Source organism: Hypanus sabinus, chromosome 29 (genome assembly GCF_030144855.1).
Source record: "Hypanus sabinus isolate sHypSab1 chromosome 29, sHypSab1.hap1, whole genome shotgun sequence".
NCBI classification, from domain to species: domain Eukaryota; kingdom Metazoa; phylum Chordata; class Chondrichthyes; order Myliobatiformes; family Dasyatidae; genus Hypanus; species Hypanus sabinus.
In genome coordinates, this window is record NC_082734.1 from 33,303,152 (window position 1) to 33,326,506 (window position 23,355).

The following is a 23,355-nucleotide window of genomic DNA, read 5'->3' on the forward strand; positions in this document are numbered from 1 at the left end:
TCTCTCTCCTCACAGTACCCCCTATCTCTCCCCTCCTCTCCCTCCCCCGTCTTTTACAAACCGCTCTCACCGTGGAGCCCTCTCCTCCTCCAGCACCCTTACCTTCCGGTCCCCCTCATCTCTCTCCTTTTGCGCACCTGCCGCCCCTTCCCCTTCATTTCCCTCACCCCTTCCCCCCTCCCCTCGCCGTTGGTATGTGGGGCGGGCTGCTGACAGTGAGCGGGGCACATCAGGGTGGCGCTCTGAATTGTAAATCTCTCGGGAACCGGAGAGGTACGTTGTGTTTGTATCGGGATATGTATTGGTGTTGAACCTACCTTTATGCACTTGACACTCTTCTCTAACTTTGCTGTATATTACCGAAAGAACTCCCATGTACATAAGGCATAAATTTGCATTTGCATCTGTTTATTATTTGCTAGTTCCTCCGCTAACATCATCCAGATTTTTGACCCTTGAACTCAATGATTGTGTGTCCCAGGGCATCGGACACGCTGTCCTCATTAACCCCATCCTCTCCGGACACACCATCCACTGTGGGTGCCACAGTGCTCTATAGGACATTGTTCAGATCGCATTTGGAGCATCAGAACATCTAAGGCATTATGTGCCGTCCCTGGAGGTTTAGACGAACGACCGGCAATGAAGAGGTTAACCGACGAGGAGCGTTTGATGTACTTGGGCGTTCAGGAGGAGGAAGATCTCATTAAAAGCTCCAGTATATTGAAAGGCCGGATCCGAGTGGCTGATTTCATTAGGAAAGTCTGACACACTGTCTCTCTCTCTCTCTCCCCCCCCCCTCCCTCCCTTTCCCCCCCGGGCCGGGGAACCATGTGTCAGACACACAGTCGTCTCTCCCCCCCCCCCCCCCGAACACACTAGTCACATAATAGACATGTATAAAAGTTTTTAATTGGTTTACAAAAAACATATCAGTGATCTTTCGGGAGTTGGGCATTTTCCTCACGGTCTCCGCCTGGAGACTCGCGGGGGCAGAGCGTCAATGCCCGGTCAGACTTCGGGTGAACATCGCGTCCTCCAGTTCCATGTCCCGCCACAGCTGTTCCTTCGCTTCCTTCCCCTTATCCCCCACAATGCGGAGCAGCGCCCGGTTTTTCTCCGTCCTGGTGGGCTGTGCCCGGGCCAGCTCGTACTGCTCGGCCGTGATGGTGCCGCGGCCCAGCAGCCGGTCCAGCACGCTGTCGGCCGAGTGGAAACGCTGCACGATCTCGTAGTGGTGCAGGTCTACGGGGTGTGCTGAGGAGAGAGGGGAGAGTCGATGAACGAGGGGGTAAGCGGAGGGACGATGAGGAGACATGCTGCAAATGGGAGTTCCACGGTAGGAGATGGAGTAAGAGGGGCGAGGGTGGGAAGTAGGGATGTAGGAGAGTGAGTGAGTTTAGGGAGGGGAAGGTTGAACGAGGAGGAGGAGCGCCTGTAATGCGACTCTGGTTAGACCTGCCCCAGCGGCTGGGCTCCCTGTGAGACTGCCTTTCCTCCCCCCCCCCTCCGCCCTTCCTCCTCCCCCCCCCCCTCCGCCCTTCCTCCTCCCTACCTTCCCATCCCACCGCTCTTATCCTCCCCACTCTCCCTCTCTGCCCCTCCCCTCTCCCTTACCACCGCTCTATCCCCCACTCTCCCTCCGTCCGTCCTTCTCTCCCCCTCTCTCCGTGAGAGTGCGCCCTTCTCTCCCTCTACCCTCCCTCCCCTTTCCCTTCCCCCCTTCTGCCCCGACTCTCTCCGCCACGCTCATCCTCTTTTCCCACTGCCCCCCCCCCCAAACAATGGACCCCTCCATACTCACTCACCAGTACTGCCGTGGGGTCCGGTTCCTGGTGCCTGTCGCTCTGCCAAACACATAGGGAACGAGCGGCGTTAGTGTTAACCCAGCGATGGGAGACGACACCGCGGTTCCGGTACCTGGGCTCCCCCCCTCACTCCAACTCCCCAGCCCCGGTGTAACAGGCTCTCATGGAACTTAGCACCGCCCACCACGGGTTATCCTGATGTCTGATGACAGAAATCACATATATATATATATATATATATATATATATATATATATATATATATATATATATATATATATATATATATATATATATATCTCTCTCTCTCTCTCTCTCTCTCTCTCTCTCTCTCTCTCTCTCTCCCTCTCTCCCTCTCTCCCTCTCTCCCTCTCTCCCTCTCTCCCTCTCTCCCTCTCTCCCTCTCTCCCTCTCTCCCTCTCTCCCTCTCTCCCTCTCTCCCTCTCTCCCTCTCTCCCTCTCTCTCTCTCTCTCTCACACACACCATCGATACACCTGCGGCTCCCATGTGCACACGCGTGTACGCGACTGCACACACACACAACGCCTATATAAACATTACCTCTCTGCCGCACAGTAGTCTTTCTCTGACCCCCCCCCCTCCGCCCGCACGTTCTTTCTCTTCTTTCACAAACACAAAATCCCCCTCTGTCATATCCACAGACGCAATATGTCACATATACAATTTCGTACAACAGAGATTACAGTCCGTCTCTGACACACAAACATTCTCTCTTTCTCCCTCACGCACACTGGAGCTGGCCTTTCGGCCCACCATAGCTATGCTGACCATTCCTCCATTCCCTGCCTGTTCACGTGTCTTCCTCTATCGTATTTGCCCCCAACACCATTCCAGGCACCCGCCGCTCGCATCTCCTTTATACTTTACCCCTCTGCCGTCTAGTATTTGAGCTTTGGAGAAGGACTCTGACTCCGCCTCTGATAATTTTATAAACCTCAGCCTCTGCCGCTCCAGAACATAAAATAATAACCCCGCTGCTAACCAATTGTCTGAAAACTAGGCTGCATCCTGTTTAAACTCCTCTCTGCTTTTTTCTAAAGCCTCCACATCCTTCCTGTGACTATAACTACAAACAATCCTCCAAGTGCAGCTGGCCAATGTTCTCTAAAGCTTCAACGTGGCTTCCTGATTCTTATACACAAAGCCTGAATGATGAAGGCAAGACTTTCTACCTCACTATTTACTGTGATGCCACTTGTACACAACTGTGGACTTGGACCCCAAGATCCCTCTGCACATCAACACTGGTAAGTACCCTGCCATCAACTGTGTCCTGTCCTTTGAACTCCCAAACTGCAACACCCCACTCTTGCCGAATTAAACTCCATCTGCCATATCTCCAAATAATCAATGTCCCATTATACCCTTTGGCTCTCTTCTAACCCACCCACAAAACCACCAATTTTAGTACCTTCTGCAATCTCCACACAGGTACACAAGATCTCACACACACAATATCTGTCCATAAGACATAGGTGCAGAATTAGGTCATTCAACCCAACGAATTATCAAAGGTTACGGGGAGAAGGCTGGGAACTGGCATTGAGGAGGAGATTTTTAAAAAAGGATCAGTCAGGATTGAATGGCGGAGCAGACAGATGGCCTAGTTCTGATCCTGTGTCTCATGGAATCTGCTCTGCCATTCCACCATGCCTATTGATCTGTCTTCTTACCATAACCTTTGATGCCCTTACCAATCAAGAACCTTTCGAAAGGGTGCAGAGGAGATTTAAAAGGATGTAGCCTGGAATGGGAGTATGCCTTATGAGAATACAAAGAAACAGACAATCCACAAAGTCGGCCCACAAAGCTGTGCCGAACATGTCCCAACCTTAGAACTTCCTAGGCTTTACCTATAGCCCTCTATTTTCCTAAGGTCCATGTAGCCATCCAGGAGACTCTTAAAAGACCCTGCCAGCAGCCCATTCCACGCACTCACCACTCTCTGCGTAAAAAACTTACCCCTGACTTCTCCTCTGTATCTACTCCCAAGCACCTTAAAACTGTGCCCTCTCGTGCTAGCCATTTCAGCCCTGGGGAAAAGCCTCTAACTATCCACACAATCAATGCCTCTCATTATCTTGTACACCTTTATCAGGTCACCTCTCATCCTCCGTCACTCCCAGGAGAAAAGGCCGAGTTCACTCAACCTATTCTGGATCATTGTGACCTGTACGAAAAGGACAGTTTGCACTTGAGTCCCGGGGGACCAATATTCTGGTGGGAAGGTTTGCTGAGGCTGTTGGGGAGAGTTTAAACTAGAATCGCTGGGGGGGGAAACTGAACTGAAGTGATGAAGGAAAGGGAACTTGGCTCACAAATAGAGGAAGTTTGGAGATAGTGCTAAAGGGAGGATAGCAAGTGATAGAGAAGGAACTCGCTCAGTCCGATGTTTTGAGATGTGTCTATTTTAATACGAGGAGTATCATGAATAAAATGGATAAGCTTAGAGCGTGGATCAGCATTTGGAGCTATGATGTTGTGGCCATTACTGAGACTTGGATGGTGCAGGGGCAGGAATAGCTAATCCAAGTGCCAGGATTTAGATGTTTCAGAAAGGATAGGGAGGGAGGCAAAAGAGGTGGGGGCATGGCACTGCTGATCAGAGGTAGTGTCACGGCTACAGAAAAGGAGGAAGTCATGGATGGGTTGTCTACAGAGTCTCTGTGGGTGGAAGTTAGGAATAGGAAGGGGTCAATCAATAACTCTACTGGGTGTTTTTTTATAGACCACTCAATAGTGACAGGGACATCGAGGAGCAGATGGGGAGACAGATTCTGAAAAGGAGTAATAATAACAGGGTTGTTGTAGTGGGAGATTTTAATTTCCCAAATATTTATTTGCATCTCCCTAGAGTGAGGGGTTTAGATGGTATGGAGTTTGTTAGGTATGTTCAGGAAGGTTTCTTGTCACAATATGTAGATAAGCCTACAAGCTGTACTTGATCTGGTATTGGGAAATGAACCTGGTCAGTGGGAGAGCATTTTGGAGCAATTCTATCTCCTTTACCATAGCATTGGAGGGATAGGAACAGACAAGTTAAGGAAACAGTTAATTGGAATAAGGGGAAATATGAGGCCATCAGGCAGGAACTTGGAAGCATAAATTAGAAACAGATGTTCTCAGGGGAACGTATGGAAGAAATGTAGCAAAAGTTCAGGGAATATTTGCGTGGAGTTCTGAGTAGGTATGTTCCAATGAGACGGAAAGGATTGTAGTGTACATGGTCCATGGTGTACAAAGGCCAAATCTAGTCAAGGAGAAAAGAAGATACCTTATGAAAGATTCATAAAACTAGGGAATTATATGAATCCAGAAGATTATAAGGCTAGCAGGAAGGAGCTTCAGAATGAAATTAGGAGAGCCAGAAGGGGCCATGAGAAGGCCTTGGTGGACAGGATTAAGGAAAACCCCAAGGCATTCTACAAATATGTGAAGAGCAAGAGGATAAGACGTGAGAGAATAGGACCAATCAAGTGTGACAATGGAAAAGTGTGTATGGATCTGCAGGAAATAGCAGAAGTACTTAATGAGTACTTTGCTTCAGTATTCACTACAGAAAAGGATCTTGGTGATTGTAGGGATGACATGCAGTGGCCTGAAAAGCTTGAGAATGTAGATATTAAGAAAAAGGATGTGCTGGAGCTTTTGGAGAGCATCAAGTTGGATAAGTCACTGGGACCGGATGAGATGTACCCCAGGCTACTGTGGGAAGTGAGGGAAGAGATTGCTGAGACTCTGGCAATGATCTTTGCATCATCAATGAGGACAGGAGAGGCTCTGGAGGATTGGAGGGTTACGGATGTTGTTCTCTTATTCAAGAAAGGGAGTAGAGATAGCCCAGAAAATTATAGACCAGTGAGTCTTACCTTAGTGGTTGGTAAGTTGATGGAGAAGATCCTGAGAGGCAGGATTTATGAATATTTGGAGAGGCACAATATGATTAGGAATAGTCACCATAGCTTGGTCAAAGGCAATTTTTTGAGAACATGACTAAGCACATTGATGAAGGTAGAGCTGTAGATGTAGTGTATATGTATTTTAGCAAATCATTTGATAAGGTACCCCATGCATGGCTTATTGAGAAAGTAAGGAGGCATGGGATCCAAAGGGACATTGCTTTATGGATCCAGAACTGGCTTGCCCACAGAAGGCAAAGAGTGGTTGTAGATGGGGCATTTTCTGCATGGAGGCCGGTGACCAATGGTGTGCCTCAGGGATCTGTTCTGGGACCCCCTTCTCTTCCTGATTTTTATAAATGACCTGGATGAGTAAGTGGAGGGATGGGTTAGTAAATTTGATGACACAAAGGTTGGGGGTATTGTGGATAGTGTAGAGGCCAGTTAGAGGTTACAAAGAGACATTGATAGGATGCAAAACTGGGCTGAGAAGTGGCAGATGGAATTCAACCAAAATAAGTGTCAGGTGGTTCATTTTGGTAGGTCAAATATGATGACATATAGCATTAATGGTAAGACTCTTGGCAATGTGGAGGATCAAAGGGATCTTGGGGCCCGAGTCCATAGGACACTCAAAGCTGCTACGCAGGTTGACTCTGTGGTTAAGAAGGCATACGATACATTGGCCTTCATCAATCGTGGGATTGAGTTTAGGAGCTGAGAGGTAATGTTACTGCTATTTAGGAACCTGGTCAGACCCCACTTGGAGTACTGTGCTCAATTCTGGTCATCTCGCTATAGGAAGGACGTGGAAACCATAGAAAGGGTGCAGAGGAGATTTACAAGGATGTTGCCTGGATTTGGGAGCATGCCTCATGAGAATAGGTTGAGTAAACTCGGCCTTTTCTCCTTGGAGCGACAGAGGATGAGAGGTGACCTGATAGAGGTGTACAAGATAATGAAAGGCATTGATCATTAGAATCCCCCACTATCGGAAACACATGCACTCTATTTAAGCCTTTCAATATTTGTTAGGTTTTACTGAGATCCCACCCCAATTTTTCTAAACTCCAGTGAGGACAGGCCCAGAGCCATCATTGCTCCTCATACATCAACACTTTCATTCCTGGGATCATTTTCATGAAAAACATTCGGACCCAACACAGCACATCCTTTCTTAGACAGCAGGCCAAAAAATGATCACAATATTTCAAGTACAGTCTCACACTCACAATCTCTCAGAATCAGGTTGAATATCACTGGCACATGTTGTGAAATTGGTTGTCTTTGTGGCAGCAGCACGTTGCAATACATAATAGAGAGAAAACAGACAATTACGATAAAGGTGTATGTATAATAGGTACAAAAGTACAAATAAAAAATTAGTGAAGTCATGTTCATGGGTTCAATGTCCATTCAGAATTTGCATGACAGAGGGTAAAAAGCTGTTCCTGAATCGTTCAGTGTGTTCCTTCAAGCTTCTGTACATCCTTCCTGACAGTAGCAATGAGAAAAGTATGAGCCGGGTGATGGAGGTCCTTAATGATGGACGTCACCTGTCTCAGTCATTGTTTCTTGAAGGTGTCCTGGATACTTCAGAGCTCATGATGAAGCTGACTAACTTTACAACTATCTGCAAGTTATTTCAATGCAGTAGCACCCCACCCCCATACCTGATAATGATGCAGCCAGTTAGAATACTCTCCATGGTATACCAGTAGAAATTTGCGAGTGTCTTTGGTGACACACCAAATCTTCTCAAAGTCCTAATGAAATAGAGCCGCTGTTGAGCCTTCATTGCAGCTGCATCAATATGTTGGATCCAGGTTAGATCCTCAGAGATACTGACACTATGGAACTTGAAACTGCTCACTCTTTCCAGTTTTGACCTCTTGATGAGTGTATACACTAGTGTGTATTCCCTTGTTTTACCCTTTCTGAAGTCCCCGTTCAGTTCTTTGCTCTTACTGACGGTGAGTGCCAGTGGCACCACTCAACTAGCTGATATGTCTTGCTCCTCTACACCCTCTCATCACCATCTGAAATTCTGCCAACAATAGTTGTATCATCAGCAAACTTACAGATGATATTTGAGCTGTGCCTAGCCACACAGTCATGGGTGTAGAGAGGGTAGGGCAGTGGGCTAAGCCCACACCCCTGAGATGCGCCAGTGTTGTATGTCAGCGAGGAGGAGTGGTTATTTCCAAACGGCACAGACCACAGTCTTCTGGTTAAGAAGTCAAGGATACAATTGCAGAGGGAGGTATAGAAGCCCAGGCTCTGGAGCTTTTCAATAAGAACTGTAGGAGTAATTGTGTTAAACATCAATAAACAGCATCCTGACGTAGATATCCAGGTGATTCATAGCCACGTGGAGCCAATGAGATTGCATCCTCCGAGAACCTATTGGTGCTATAGGCAAATTGCAGGTGCCAGGGTCCTTGCTGAGACAGGAGTTAGCCCAAACCATAACCGAGCCCTCAAAGCATTTCATCATCACAGATCTGAAGGCTACTGTGCAATGGTCATTTAGGCCGCTCACCCTGCTATTCCTGGGCACTGGTGTAATTGTTGTCCTTTTGAAGTTCTGACTATGGCAATGAGAGATTGAAAATCTCTTTGAACACTCTTGCCAGCTGGTTGGACCATCGGGCGTGTTGGCCTTCACCCTCTTGAAAGATCGCTTGATGTCACAAGGTCACCAGGTCTTGCATGGATCCTCATGGCTGTAGTTTTACCCTCCCTTCCAACAGGTACGTCAAAGGCATTGAGCTCATTTGGTAGTGACGCATTACTGCCAGTCATGATGTCCAGTTTTATAGGAAGTAATGGCCTGTGAGCCCTGCCGATTGATTCTGCCTCCAACCTCATTCTGAGCTGTTCCTTTGCTTTTCCACAAGTCATACCTGGTTCTCTTGTGCAGACCTAGGTCACTTGAATGCCACAAGTCTAGCCCTCAGCAGACGTCAAACCTCCTGGTCCATCTACACTTTTGATTTGGGTATGTAGAATATGTTCCTGTACGCACACAACCTCTCTCCCACACACACACACAATCTCTCTCCCACACACCCACAACCTCTCTCCCACACACACACACAATCTCTCTCTCCCACACACACACACAACCTCTCTCCCACACACACACAATTTTTCTCCCACACACACACACAATCTCTCTCTCCCACACACACACACAATCTCTCTCTCCCACACACACACACAATCTCTCTCCCACACACACACAAGCTCTCTCCCACACACACACAATCTCTCTCCCACACACACACAAGCTCTCTCCCACACACACACAACCTCTCTCTCCCACACACACAATCTCTCTCCCACACACACCCTCTCTCCCACGCACACACAATCTCTCTCCCACGCACACACAACCTCTCTCCCACGCACATACAACCTCTCTCTCCCACGCACACAATCTCTCTCCCACGCACACACAACCTCTCTCCCACGCACACACAACCTCTCTCCCACGCACATACAACCTCTCTCTCCCACACACACAATCTCTCTCCCACGCACACACAATCTCTCTCCCACACACACACAAGCTCTCTCCCACACACACAATCTCTCTCCCACGCACACACAATCTCTCTCCCACGCACACACAATCTCTCTCCCACACACACACAAGCTCTCTCCCACACACACACAACCTCTCTTACACACACACACACAATCTCTCTCTCCCACACACACACACAATCTCTCTCTCCCACGCACACACAATCTCTCTCCCACACACACACAAGCTCTCTCCCACACACACACAACCTCTCTTACACACACACATACAACCTCTCTCTCCCACACACACAATCTCTCTCCCACGCACACACAATCTCTCTCCCACACACACACAAGCTCTCTCCCACGCACACACAACCTCTCTCCCACACACACAAGCTCTCTCCCACACACACAATCTCTTTTTCACATGCATCCACTATCTCTCCATAACTCACAATCTTTCTCACACACACCACTCTCTGCCACACTCTTATTCACACTCACACAACACATATTCTTTCTCCACACTCTCATATACACACTCGCTTGTGTGCACATCATCTTTGTCAGATGCATACCATTCCTCACAAGCACACCACAGGTTTTGTGGTAAATCTTTCTAACCACTCATTGTTTAAGCTGAATTCTGCCTGACTCACACTTCCATGCACATGTTCCTGCTTGCAGACTCACAACAATAACCCCTCTCTGCCTGCTGTCTACACTTGCCACTGCTGTGCCTATTTTGCAAACTCACTTTAGGAGAACTTTGCACATTCACTCTATGACTGGTTTGCAGTGTAGTACCACCTTTGCCTTGTACACTCACTGGGCAGGCTTTGCACTATCACACTCACTTTACACAGTCACCCACCACCTTGGCAGCGTTGCCATCTGGTTCTGCTCTGAGCTGACTGCCTGCACTTGTTGCAGTGACTCTGCCTGTGCAGTTGCACACACACATCTCATTTACCTTGCACACTTGGCCTCATTATGCATGCACTGCGCACCCCACCATACACAGAAACACCCCTTACAACCCTCCCATATTTGCACGTCCAGCTTTTGCATACACACTCACTCTTATATAACACACCCGTGGCTGTACACTATACCCTTGTTCACTAGTTTACACCTTGCATTCTCACCATTGCAAACTCAGTAATCTCACACACTCAACCTCACCGGTTACGCTAACATGGCCTTTCACACTTTGCCCATATAACATATACGTTGGACTCCACAAGTGTGCACTTTGCACACTCATCCAAGACGTATGCCTTCACGCGGATACCTCACACACTCAGAACCAATTACACATCAGCCGTGTCTCCACAAGCCTTCGCAAACTACTGTTGAACACTCTCCCTGTCTCTGAAAGCGTTCGCACAAACACACACTTGGAATTTTCACCCCCACCTTTCACGGCCGTCGATTCCATCACTTACTTGCACACCAGCAGCCTCTTGCTGAAAGCCTTCACACAGTTTGCACATGCGCCCTAAATTTACATACTAGCCCTCTCTCTGCAAGTTACACACACACCAACTACATAGGCATCCCACACCTTGCACACCAGCCCCTCTTGCTGCAAAGCTTCTAACACACTTTCCAGGCACGCCACACCCTCCGGGGTGCGTCCTTTCCCGGGCTGCCGAGAACAACTCACCGGCCGGCGAGGGCAGCGAGCTCCGCAGCGAGTCGGCCACTTCCCGCTCCGGCAGCGCCTCCAGCACCTGCAGCGTCAACTCGGCCGCGTAACCGTCCCGGTAGGTGCTGACCAGGAGGCGGCCGAGATCCAGGGCATCGGCGTCCTCCAGCCGGCCCCGGGGGATGGCACCGAAACCGGGCCGGTACTGCACCTCGGACAGGTCCTCCTTAAACCGCCGCAGCTGCGACCTGCCCAGGTTCTCCAGCGCCTCCACAATACACTGGCGCACAGTCCGGGGCATCGCCGCGGTCCTGAGCGCTGATGTAAAGGCAGGAGGAAGTCTCCCTCGGCTCGGCCCGCCCAGGAAGTGCTGCACACTCCCCAACGCCTCCCATCCCCGACTCTGCACAGTCCCCACTGCCCCCGGGAGTTTCCCACTTTCCCATCCGTCCCCCAGGAGTTTCACATTACCCCATTCCCGACTCCTCACTCTCCTTTTCCGGGGAGTGTATGCTCATGCACTCTGTCAGAAGGAATGAAGCTGCTCCAGGATTCTGTGTGATTGTTTGTGGTTGGAGTGCTGTGGGCTGGTTTGGGCTCCCTCGCTAAGAAAGCATGCGGTAGCATTGGAAACATGCCGAGGAAAATCACGAGAATGGTTCCGGGAATGAAAAGGTTAACGGGCGAGGCTCTGCGCCTGTACTCTCTGGAGTTTAGGACGGTGGTATCAATGAAACCTACCGGATATTGAAAGGCCTAGATAGAGAGGGAGAGTGTAGGACCAGAGGAGACCGACTCGGAACAGAGAGGTGCTGAGTCAGTGCCACAGCAAAGATTGATAGAGTCTTGACTAGTCAGCGCGTCAAAGGTTACAGGGAGAATATGGTTGAGAGAGATAGCAAATCAACCACGATGAAATGGCGGAACAGACTAGACGGGCTGAATGGCCAGTCCCGCCCCCAGGTTTTATAATCTTATGGATAGGAGGTGTGTGTCGGCTTGTGGGAATCGATTACAACCGTTACTGCGTTCAATAACTCAGACGTCTGGCTATAAATTCCTTATTTTATTGTCAAGAGGCCTCTCTTAGTAGAACCGGAACCTCCCCCGGACACTGTGGGGGATTTAAGCCCGGAATCCGCTCTCACTGCCCGGTCAGGTTTCCCACGAAGTACGGGTCGGCATCACGCATGGCGTTCCAGAGCTGCTCCTTCGCTTGAAGTCCCTGCCCCCGGATGAACAGCAGCAACTCCCGGTTCTTGTCCTGCCGCGAAGTCTTGCCGCGGAGGCGGTCGTAGTGTTCAGCGGTGAGAACCCCACTGCCCAGTAGCGAGTCCAACACTATCTCCGTGGAGTGAAACTGCTGCACAATCTGCGCGAAGTAGCGATCCACCGGGTGGGCATCTGCAGGGCGAGAGCATGTCGTTCTGAGTCGGGGAGAGCAGGGGAAGAAAGGAGGGTGAAGGAAGAGTGAGAGAGGAAGGAGGAAGGGGGAGGGTGTGAGTAATATAGGTGTAAGGGAGGGTGGGAGTGTGTAGCGCAGGACAGAGTGAGGCAAAGAGGAGTGACAGCTCTCTCAGATGAAGGAGGGAGTGAGTGGGATGAGGGAGTGACGTTTGATAGGGTTGCCTGTGGGCCGGGAGGAGGGTAGTAAGTGAGGGAGGGAGGAGAGTGAAAGAGAGGAGGGGAGAGAATGAAGGGTTGGGATTACTAGGGAGAGGGGCAATGAGTGGAAGAGGTGTTGGAGGGGAAGGAGGTAGAAGGGAGGATTGAGAGTGCTCGAGTGGGATTCCGTGAAGGTTAATCTGCAGGTTGAGCCGGTGGTGAGGAAGGCAAATACAATGTTAGCATTCATTTCAAGAGGTCTAGAATATAAAAATAGGGATGCAATGATGAGGCTTTATAAAGCACTGGAGAGGCCTCACTATCTAACAAAGGATGTGCGGATTTTGGAGAGTGTCCAGAGGAGGCTCCCGAAAATGATTCCGGGATTGAAAGGCGATAAGGAGCGTGTGGTGGCTCTGGGCCTGTATTGGAACTGGGGTTCCGAAGAATGAGTGGCGACCTAAAGTTATCAAATGGTGAAAGGCCTTGATAGAGCCCGTGGAGATCTGTGAGATGGTGAGGGGGCAGAGGGAGAGCCCGTGGAGATCTGTGAGATGGTGAGGGGGCAGAGGGAGAGTCAGTGGAGATCTGTGAGATGGTGAGGGGGCAGAGGGAGAGTCAGTGGAGATCTGTGAGATGGTGAGGGGGCAGAGGGAGAGTCAGTGGAGATCTGTGAGATGGTGAGGGGGCAGAGGGAGAATCAGTGGAGATCTGTGAGATGGTGAGGGGGCAGAGGGAGACCCCGCTGAGATCTGTGAGATGGTGAGGGGGCAGAGGGAGAGTCAGTGGAGATCTGTGAGATGGTGAGGGGGCAGAGGGAGAGTCAGTGGAGATCTGTGAGATGGTGAGGGGGCAGAGGGTGAGTCAGTGGAGATCTGTGAGATGGTGAGGGGGCAGAGGGAGAGTCCGCGGCGGTCTGTGAGATGGTGAGGGGGCAGAGGGAGACCCAGTGGAGATCTGTGAGATGGTGAGGGGGCAGAGGGAGACCCCGCTGAGATCTGTGAGATGGTGAGGGGGCAGAGGGAGAGTCAGTGGAGATCTGTGAGATGGTGAGGGGGCAGAGGGTGAGTCAGTGGAGATCTGTGAGATGGTGAGGGGGCAGAGGGTGAGTCAGTGGAGATCTGTGAGATGGTGAGGGGGCAGAGGGAGAGTCAGTGGAGATCTGTGAGATGGTGAGGGGGCAGAGGGAGAGTCAGTGGAGATCTGTGAGATGGTGAGGAGGTAGAGGGAGAGTCAGTGGAGATCTGTGAGATGGTGAGGGGGCAGAGGGAGAGTCAGTGGAGATCTGTGAGATGGTGAGGGGGCAGAGGGAGAGTCCGCGGCGGTCTGTGAGATGGTGAGGGGGCAGAGGGAGAGTCCGCGGCGGTCTGTGACATGGTGAGGGGGCAGAGGGAGAGTCCGCGGCGGTCTGTGAGATGGTGAGAGGGCAGAGGGAGAGTCCGCGGCGGTCTGTGAGATGGTGAGGGGGCAGAGGGAGACCCCGCTGAGATCTGTGAGATGGTGAGGGGGCAGAGGGAGAGTCCGCGGCGGTCTGTGAGATGGTGAGGGGGCAGAGGGAGAGTCCGCGGCGGTCTGTGAGATGGTGAGGGGGCAGAGGGAGACCCCGCTGAGATCTGTGAGATGGTGAGGGGGCAGAGGGAGACCCCGCTGAGATCTGTGAGATGGTGAGGGGGCAGAGGGAGAGCCCGTGGAGATCTGTGAGATGGTGAGGGGGCAGAGGGAGACCCCGCTGAGATCTGTGAGATGGTGAGGGGGCGGAGGGAGACCCCGCTGAGATCTGTGAGATGGTGAGGGGGCAGAGGGAGAGTCCACGGCGGTCTGTGAGATGGTGAGGGGGCAGAGGGAGAGTCAGTGGAGATCTGTGAGATGGTGAGGGGGCAGAGGGAGAGTCCGCGGCGGTCTGTGAGATGGTGAGGGGGCACAGGGAGAGTCCGCGGCGGTCTGTGAGATGGTGAGGGGGCAGAGGGAGAGTCAGTGGAGATCTGCGAGATGGTGAGGGGGCAGAGGGAGAGTCAGTGGAGATCTGTGAGATGGTGAGGGGGCAGAGGGAGAGTCAGTGGAGATCTGTGAGATGGTAAGGGGGCAGAGGTAGACCCCCGCGGAGATCTGTGAGTTGGTGAGGGGGCAGAGGGAGAGCCCGCGGCGGTCTGTGAGATGGTGAGGGGGCAGAGGGAGAGTCAGTGGAGATCTGTGAGATGGTGAGGGGGCAGAGGGAGAGTCAGTGGAGATCTGTGAGATGGTGAGGGGGCAGAGGGAGAGTCAGTGGAGATCTGTGAGATGGTGAAGGGGCAGAGGGAGGGTCCGCGGCGGTCTGTGAGATGGTGAGGGGGCAGAGGGAGAGCCCGCGCCGGTCTGTGAGATGGTGAGGGGGCAGAGGGAGACCCCGCTGAGATCTGTGAGATGGTGAGGGGGCAGAGGGAGAGCCCGCGGCGGTCTGTGAGATGGTGAGGGGGCAGAGGGAGAGCCCGCGGCGGTCTGTGAGATGGTGAGGGGGCAGAGGGAGAGTCAGTGGAGATCTGTGAGATGGTGAGGGGGCAGAGGGAGAGCCCGCGGCGGTCTGTGAGATGGTGAGGGGGCAGAGGGAGAGCCCGCGGCGGTCTGTGAGATGGTGAGGGGGCAGAGGGAGAGCCCGCGGCGGTCTGTGAGATGGTGAGGGGGCAGAGGGAGAGCCCGCGGCGGTCTGTGAGATGGTGAGGGGGCAGAGGGAGAGTCGGTGGAGATCTGTGAGGGTGAGGGGGCAGAGGGAGAGCCCGCGGCGGTCTGTGAGATGGTGAGGGGGCAGAGGGAGAGCCCGCGGCGGTCTGTGAGATGGTGAGGGGGCAGAGGGAGAGTCGGTGGGGATCTGTGAGGGTGAGGGGGCAGAGGGAGAGCCCGCGGCGGTCTGTGAGATGGTGAGGGGGCAGAGGGAGAGTCCGCGGCGGTCTGTGAGATGGTGAGGGGGCAGAGGGAGAGTCAGTGGAGATCTGTGAGATGGTGAGGGGGCAGAGGGAGAGTCAGTGGAGATCTGTGAGATGGTGAGGGGGCAGAGGGAGAGCCCGCGGCGGTCTGTGAGATGGTGAGGGGGCAGAGGGAGAGTCCGCGGCGGTCTGTGAGATGGTGAGGGGGCAGAGGGAGAGTCAGTGGAGATCTGTGAAATGGTGAGGGGGCAGAGGGAGAGTCTGTGGAGATCTGTGAAATGGTGAGGGGGCAGAGGGAGAGCCCGCGGAGATCCTTGAGATGTTTCCTATGGTGAGGGAAGACCAGAGGACACAGCCTCATCTACTTAGTACAGAGATGAGGAGGGATTTCTTTAGCCAGAGAGCGGCTGTGGGGGCCAAGTTATCAGGGTAGGTAAGCCGAATCTTGAGTAGTAGGGGCATGAAAGGTTGCAGGGAGAAGGCAGGAGAATTGGGTTGAGAGGGAAATGGGTCCACCATGATGAAATGGTGGAGGAGGACTCGATGGGCCCAATAGCCTGTTTCTGTTCCTATTTCTTATGGTCCTATGGAGAAAGGAGAGAGTGAAGAGGCAAAAGATGGAAGGGTGAGGGTGAGAGAGAGGAGGGGGTGAATTGAGCTGGAAGTGGGAAAGAGGCAGTCGGTAGGAATGAATATCGGAGGGGAGGAGATTGTTGGACAAGATGGAATCCTCCTCCCTCCATCCCCCTCTCCTCCCCATCATTTCCCTTCGCACCTCCCCTCCTCTCCTTCTCCAATTCCTCTCAAATTTTGTCCCTCGTCTTCCCATACCCCTCGTCTCTCTCCTTCCCTTCTCGTGCTCGCCCTTCACTGACGCCTTCTTTCCACCCCTCCCGCCTGTGAACCCCGCCATACTCACTGGCGCTCGCTCCGGTTGCCGCGGCCTGTCCCCCTGTCGAGACAAAGGAAACGAGAGGGGTCAGCATTAGCCCAGCGGCGCAAGGCGTTACAGGCCCCGGCCCTTGTACCTGGGCTCCATCAGAAAAGGCGCCCCACTACCCCACATACCCCCTGGTGAGTCAAGTGGAGTTTACAGCCTCGGGCAGAGGTCGGTGAGCCTGAGATAGAGGGGGAGCCTGCAGCAACCCCACAGGACGGGCAGATGTTGTGAAATCTGTTGTTTTCTTGACAGATCCTCACAGCGCAAAACATCAGATTTACTATGATTACAGAAGGTCAATAATGCAAGAGGGGAATATAGAGGTAATGTTTGTGGATCTGATGGCGGAGGGTAAGAGGCTTGCCGCCCTGTTTGGGTTCCGCATGCAGTTCAGCCCCGCGCTCCTCACGTTCGGGCACCCAGTAAGGAAGGGGGCGGACCGCTCGGAGGGTTTATACCGGTGGGCCCGGCCAAGACGGCCATTCTCGGGTCCAGGCAGCGGAAGGCTGAGTCCGTCTGCCTGCCCCCTTTCCGAGAATACACTCGTGCCCGGCTGTCCTGGGAGGCGGTCACAGCGTGGGAAGTCCGGCAGCGGTGGGCATTGACTGCTTTGTAGACAGTAATGACCATATTTCAATTTGAGTACTTGATGTTTGTATTGTTGGGTAAGTAAACTTTTGTAGTTTTGATCATTGAGAAAGGTGTTCCTGACTCTTCTGTGGCTTCTCCCGACCGCAGCAGTAATGAGAAGAGGCTATGCGAACCTGCATTCAGCACTGTGTTCAGCTTAGAAAAGAAAGATACGACTTACACTAGGAGATTTACTGGGGTGTTGCCTGGGCTTGAGTTACCGGGAGGTAGGACTTTGTCCCCTACACTGACTGGCCTGATAGGGTATACTGGAATTGCTTTATTGTACCCGTTGGACCGAGCTCGCCTTGCTCACTGTTCATACGAGCGCAGAAACAGCTCCCGCTCCCGCTCCCGCGCAGGTACCGCTCAGGCAGACAACACGGTGCAAGGCCACTCCGAGGCAAATCCTGAGGTTAGAAGTCTATCTTATCCAATGGTCTTACGACACAAATCCAAATCAGCTTTATTATCGCCGACATACGTCGTGAAATTTGAGGTTTAGCGGCAGTACATTCGAGGATACCAAATCACTGTAATTTGCAATACATAGGACAGAGGAGGGAGGAGTAGCGAGGTCGGGTTCATGGGTTCATTGGTCATTCAGAAATCTGACGACGGAGAGAGACAGTGCCCAGGATATAAATCACACACAGTCTTGCTCGGTCGGAGGCTGAGGGTCAGCTGAAGAAGTGGGCTCCTGGAGGGAGGGGACTGTGTGTGGGGGAGGGGGAGGAGGAGGTTATTGGAGAGGATCAGCCAAATGGAGTCAACCTTTCTCTCCCTCTCCTCCCTCCCCTCTCTTCCTCTTCTCCCTCCTCCTCTCTCATTCCATTCCTTCCCTGTCCCTTTCCCTACCCCGCCCGCCAGGAGACCCTTCCGTACTCACCGGCACTCCCACTGAATCCAGTCTTCGGGGCCTGTCCCCCTGCGGACAAGAGGGGTCAGCGTAAAGGAGGGGTGCCGCTGTGCCTGGCTCACTCGCAGAGGGCTCTCCCCTATTACCCCCGCCACCGACTTCTTCACATCTCCCGCTGTCGCGGTGAAACAGGCTCTGGTGTCGATAGAACGCATACCCTCTCCCCTCTAGAGCGGGCGTGAGGGGCAGAGACGTCGTTGAACCCCCGACCCTCCCTGGTCACAATCACTGTTTCCACTGTGCGCGCTCATCTATCACACACACACACACACACGTTTCTCTAACCCAAACTCTTGATCTCTTTCTCCATCTCTGTCAGTCTCTTATCTCCTCTCTCTTCCCTCCGTCTTTGTCTCACTCAACGTCTCCACGTTCCCCTCTCTCTCCCTACCCCCTCCTCTTTTCTCCTTTCTCATCCCTCCTTATCTCTCTCCCAAACACACTCGCACGCTCTCACCCTCTCTCCCCCACCCTCACTATCTCCTACTCTCTCTCACACACACACACTCACATACACTCTCACACACACTCTCTCACACACACACACACACTCACATACACTCTCACACACACACTCTCTCACACACACACACACACTCACTCTCACACACACACACTCACTCTCACTCACACACACTCACACTCTCACTCACACGCACACAGACACCCACACACACTTGGTTGAGTCCTGACGCTGGAAACATTTGGAGTCACGGACTGAAACGCGAACAGGTGCACACAGCACACTGCCCACTCGCTTTCACACCCACACCGACACGCCCCAGATTCAAATACACACTCGCTTCCAATCTTACACTTCTCCTCACACTTTCACACCCATCATTCACTCTCGCTCTCACACTTCCACACTCATACTCGCTCTCATGCTCACATCTGCACTCCCATTCTCTCTCCCAATCCCACTCTCCCGCTCGTTCAGTTACACTCTCACTCGCTCCCTCTCCCACACTAACTCTCTTACATACTCAAACACTAACTTTAGCACTCCCACTGTTCCACACGATCACAGGCTCTGAATTTCAGCCACACGGCACACAGGCGCCCTTGCTCTCACCACACTGAGCGCGCAGGACCCTCTGAAACAAACCCGTGCTCTCCCGGGCACACTCACCGGCCGGCGAGGGCAGCGAGCGCCGCAGCGAGTCGGCCACTTCCCGCTCCGGCAGCGCCTCCAGCACCTGCAGCGTCAACTCGGCCGCGTAACCGTCCCGGTAGGTGCTGACCAGGAGGCGGCCGAGGTCCTGGGCGTCAGCGTCCTCCAGCCGGCCCCGGGGGATGGCACCGAAACCGGGCCGGTACTGCACCTCGGACAGGTCCTCCTTAAAGCGCCGCAGCTGCGACCTGCCCAGGTTCTCCAGCGCCTCCACAATGCACTGGCGCACAGTCCGGGACATCGCCGCGGTCCTGATCCCAAATGCAAAATCAGGAGGGAAGGGCGGGAAGATAGTTCGTAGGAGGAGGAGATGCCTCATCTCCGTCACACATTCCGCCCAGTGTGAAACTCCCGGGAGGAGGAGTGAAGTAGGCTCAGGGTTAGGGGGATAGTATATGGGATGGGGGAATGTGAAACTCCCCGGAGGAAGAGTGTGTGGGAGTAGGGTTGTTGTCAAGGGGGAATTTCAGCTTCCCTAATATAAATTGGGACCTTCTTCCTGTAAGGGTTAGGGTTAGATGGGGTAGAAGTTGTTCAGTGTATCCTGTAAGGTTTCTTAAATCAATATGCGGACGGTCCAACGGGAGGAGAGGTCATATTGGACCTGATGCTGGGTGACCAGGAGACTGACTGATCTTTCAGTTAGGGACAAGTAATCAGAACTCCTTAACTTGCAGGATAGTTGTCGATAAGGGTAGATATGGTGCTTGCGGGAGAGCTTCAAATTGGAACAGGGCAAATTACGAGAGCATTTGGCAGAAACTAAGAAGAGTTCATTGGGAACACCTTTTCTCCGGCAAGTCCGCGTCAGTCGTGTGAAGGGTGCTTAAGGATCAATCCCACAGATTACGGGAAAGGTCCAGTGTCAGAAGGAAGGATGGGGATGGAAAGGTAAGAGAACCTTCGATGTCCAGAGAGACGATGAATTTAGTCAGAAGGAAAAGAACAAGTATGTAAAGCGTTGAAAGTCAGAGTCTAACAAAGCACAGGAGAGGGTTGCAGAGGAGGTACCAGGACGCTGCCTGGTTGAGAGGGCATGTGCTATCAGGAGAGGCTGGGCTGTTTTCTCTGAAACCTCAGAGGCTGAGGGCAGATCTGACAGAGCTTTACAAGATCATGAGAGTGGATGGGGAATATCTGTTTCTCGGGGTTGAAATTTCTAATACCAGAGGGCATGCATTGACGGTGAGAGAGAGTAGGGTCAAGGGGGATGTAAGGGGGTAAGAGAGTCTTGGATGCATTGACGGTGAGAGGGAGTAGGTTCAAGAGGGATGTAAGGGGGTAAGAGAGTCTTGGATGCATTGAAGGTGAGAGGGGGTAGGTTCAAGGGGGATGTAAGGGGGTAAGAGAGTCTTGGATGCATTGAAGGTGAGGGGGTAGGTTCAAGGGGGATGTAAGGGGGTAAGAGAGTCTTGGATGCATTGAAGGTGAGAGGGGGGTAGGTTCAAGAGAGATTTCCCTCTTCCCCACTCTCCACTTTCCCCAGGGATCACCTTGTCCACGTTCCTCTCCACTGATATCCCTCCTAGCATTTAACTCTGTAACAATAACAAGTGCTACACCTGCCCCTCACAGACCTTCCATGTGGGGCCATACTCCACCTGTTAGTCTGTCAGGGTCATCTATTGTACGTAGTGCTGCTGAGATCCAACATAGTTTAGAGAATCACCATCTGCCACAGAAGTCAGGATCTCCCAATGGCTACCGATTTCAAAATGACCTCCCATGCCCGTTCTGGCATGTCTGTCCATGGCATCTTCTACTGCCATGATGAGGCCAAACTCAGTTTAGAGGCTACCCAGACCAAATATGAGGTATTGCTCCTCCAACCTTAACATCAGTTTCTCTAGTTTCTGGTAAATATCACACTCTCCCTGTTTCCCTCTTTTTCCATTCCTCACTCTAGTTACCCTGTCATCTCTTCTCTTTTCCTATCCTGCCCAACACCTCCTTCTGTTTCCCCTCCTTTGTCCCTTTCTCCCAAGGTCCACAATCTTCTATTAGATTCCTTCTTTTCCAGCGTCTACTTGCATGACAGTTCTGCCTTGCTGAGTAAATGTTAGAATCTTTGGGACTGCTGTAGACCCAGGGGTACATGGCAATTGTTCCTTGAAAGTAGAGACACAAATAGACAGGGTGGTGAAGAAGTTGTGTGGCATGCTAGCCTTCATCTGTCAGGGCATTGAGTACAGGGATTGGAGCATTATGTTCAAAGTTCAAAGTATATCTATTATCAAAGTACATATACTGTAAGTTCAGGTGGCAGGGGGTGGAGATACGTCTCTACCAAAGGAATTGTAAGGTGTACATTCCCTCCGCTAGCCTGCAGATCACCCTTGGGGAAGGTGTGGCACCTGCTTAGCACCCCGATCAGGGTCACGTGAAGCTATGGGAGCAGGTGGTAGATGGTCATATGAGCAGCTGGTGCCTATCACAAGTACTGTTAGGTGACCACTGATGGCAGGCAGTCAATCTCTGAAGAGTATTGGCAATGGCTGGGGTTATGCATCTTGTCCAGAAGAAGACAATGGCAAACCACTTCAGTAGAAAGTTTAACAAGAATAAACATGGTCAAAGACAATGTTCACCCACGTCATATGACATGGCACATGATGACAATGACATTTATGTTACCATATACTACCCTGAGATTGATTTTCTCGCAGGCATACACAGCAGAACAAAGAAATACGATGGAATCAACAGAAAACCACACTCAAAGGCTGACCAACGACCGATGTGCAAAAGACGACAAACCGTGCAAATAAAAAATATAAAACTGAGAATGAATTGTAAAAACTCATTGAAAGTGAGCCTGTCGATCCTGGAATCAGTTCAGAGTTGAGGTGAGTGAAGTTAATCACACTGGCTCAGGAGCCTAATGGTTGTATTATACCTGTCCCTGAACCAGCTGCTGTGGGACTTCAGGCTTTGGTATCTGTTGCCTGATGGTACCAGCCTGGATGGTGGTAGTCCTCGATGACAGATGCTGTTTTCTTGTGGCAGTGCTCCTTGTCTACGTGCTCAGTGATGGGGAGTGCTTTGTCTGTGATTGACTGCGCCATGTCCACCCCTTCAGTAGCTGTTTCTGCTTCTAGGCATTGGTGTTTCTATATGTAACTCTTTACATCACCGTACTGGAATTGGACCCCAAACACTGGAACGCCCTGAAGTGTAACAACATTGCACTAACCTCTACAAGGCACTTGAGCAGTTACTTCAATTGGAAAGGTTTGAAGGAATAGAGGCCAAATGTGGGAAAATCTTTCAGAACGGGGAAGTCAGGAGAACACACGGCAATCTTCATTGAAGGGTCAGTGGTGGAAAGGGTGAGCAGCTTCAAGTTCCCGGGCACCAACATCTCAGAAGATCTGTCCTGCGCCCAACACATTGATGCAGTCAATAAGAAGGCATGCCAGTGGCTCTACTTCATTGGGAGTTACAGCAAGTTTGCTATGTTACCAAACTCTGGCAGATTTCCACAGATGCACGGTGGGGAGTTTTCTGAATGGCTGCATCACTGTCTGGTAAGGAGGCTGCAATGCACAGAATTAGAAGAGACTTCAAAAGGTTGTAGATTCAGCCAGTACCTTCCCTCCCCACCACTGTGGACATCTTCAATAGGTGGTGCCATTGAACCTGAGGGGCAACATCGTCACTGAGAGTGTGGACCATATAAGAACATGAGACGTAGGAGCAGAATTAGGCCATAGAACAGTACAGCACAGATCAGGCCATTCGGCCAACAATTCTGTGCTGGACCAGATAAAAAAAGTAAATCAAAAACTCCCAAACACTTATCTCTCCTAACTACAGAATATCCATATCCCTCCTTCATCCTCACATCCAAGTGTCTATCCAAAATGTCTCTTAAAAGCCTCTAATGCATTTGCCTCCACCACCACACCAGGCAGCGTATTCCAGGCACCCATCACCCTCTGAGTAAAAAACTTACCCCTCACATCCCCCTTTAATCTAACCTCTCACCTTCAATGCGTGCCCTCTGGTATTAGACATTTCAACAGATACTCCCTGTCTCCTCCATCTACACCTCTCATAATCTTGTAAACCTCTATCAGGTCTCCCCTCAGCCTCTGACGCTCCAGAGAAAACAATCCGAGATTATCCAGCCTTGCGTGATACCACAAGCCCTCTAAACCAGACAGTATCCCAGTGAACCTCTTCTGCACCCTCTCCAAAGACTCAACACCCTTCCTTTAATGGGACTACCTGAGTTGTGTGCAGAGTTATATAAAGTTGCAAATATACCTCC

General features: G+C 51.7%; 2 protein-coding genes across 8 annotated transcripts; one reads left to right on the forward strand and one right to left on the reverse strand.

Annotated features, from left to right (window-relative positions):
- Nucleotides 1–892: 892 nt before the first annotated feature.
- On the reverse strand, nt 893–22,392 carry LOC132383220 (apoptosis-associated speck-like protein containing a CARD). Of its 4 annotated transcripts, XM_059954120.1 has the most exons (7): nt 22,276–22,392; nt 19,041–19,333; nt 17,879–17,917; nt 16,339–16,371; nt 11,389–12,321; nt 1,809–1,847; nt 1,164–1,257 (listed from the first exon to the last, which is right to left on the reverse strand). In XM_059954120.1, exons 2-5 carry the CDS (start codon nt 19,321–19,323, stop codon nt 12,062–12,064), a joined length of 615 nt encoding a protein of 204 aa, XP_059810103.1. In that variant the 5' UTR covers nt 19,324–19,333; nt 22,276–22,392; the 3' UTR covers nt 1,164–1,257; nt 1,809–1,847; nt 11,389–12,061. The 4 variants fall into 4 exon arrangements, with proteins under 4 accessions (XP_059810105.1, XP_059810103.1, XP_059810101.1 ...); XM_059954118.1 differs by lacking the exon at nt 22,276–22,392 and having other exon boundaries at nt 19,041–20,323; XM_059954119.1 differs by lacking the exons at nt 17,879–17,917; nt 22,276–22,392 and having other exon boundaries at nt 19,041–20,324.
- On the forward strand, nt 1,271–22,299 carry LOC132383219 (putative uncharacterized protein FLJ46204). 4 transcript variants are annotated; one of them, XM_059954117.1, is made up of 3 exons: nt 1,277–1,339; nt 2,871–3,077; nt 21,749–22,299. In XM_059954117.1, the coding sequence occupies exons 1-3, from the start codon at nt 1,280–1,282 to the stop codon at nt 21,848–21,850; spliced, it is 369 nt and encodes a 122-aa protein (XP_059810100.1). In that variant the 5' UTR covers nt 1,277–1,279; the 3' UTR covers nt 21,851–22,299. The 4 variants fall into 4 exon arrangements, 2 of the variants coding, with proteins under 2 accessions (XP_059810099.1, XP_059810100.1); XM_059954116.1 differs by lacking the exon at nt 21,749–22,299 and having other exon boundaries at nt 1,271–1,339; nt 2,871–10,919; XR_009508570.1 differs by lacking the exons at nt 1,277–1,339; nt 2,871–3,077 and adding an exon at nt 8,380–8,482.
- Nucleotides 22,393–23,355: the final 963 nt, after the last annotated feature.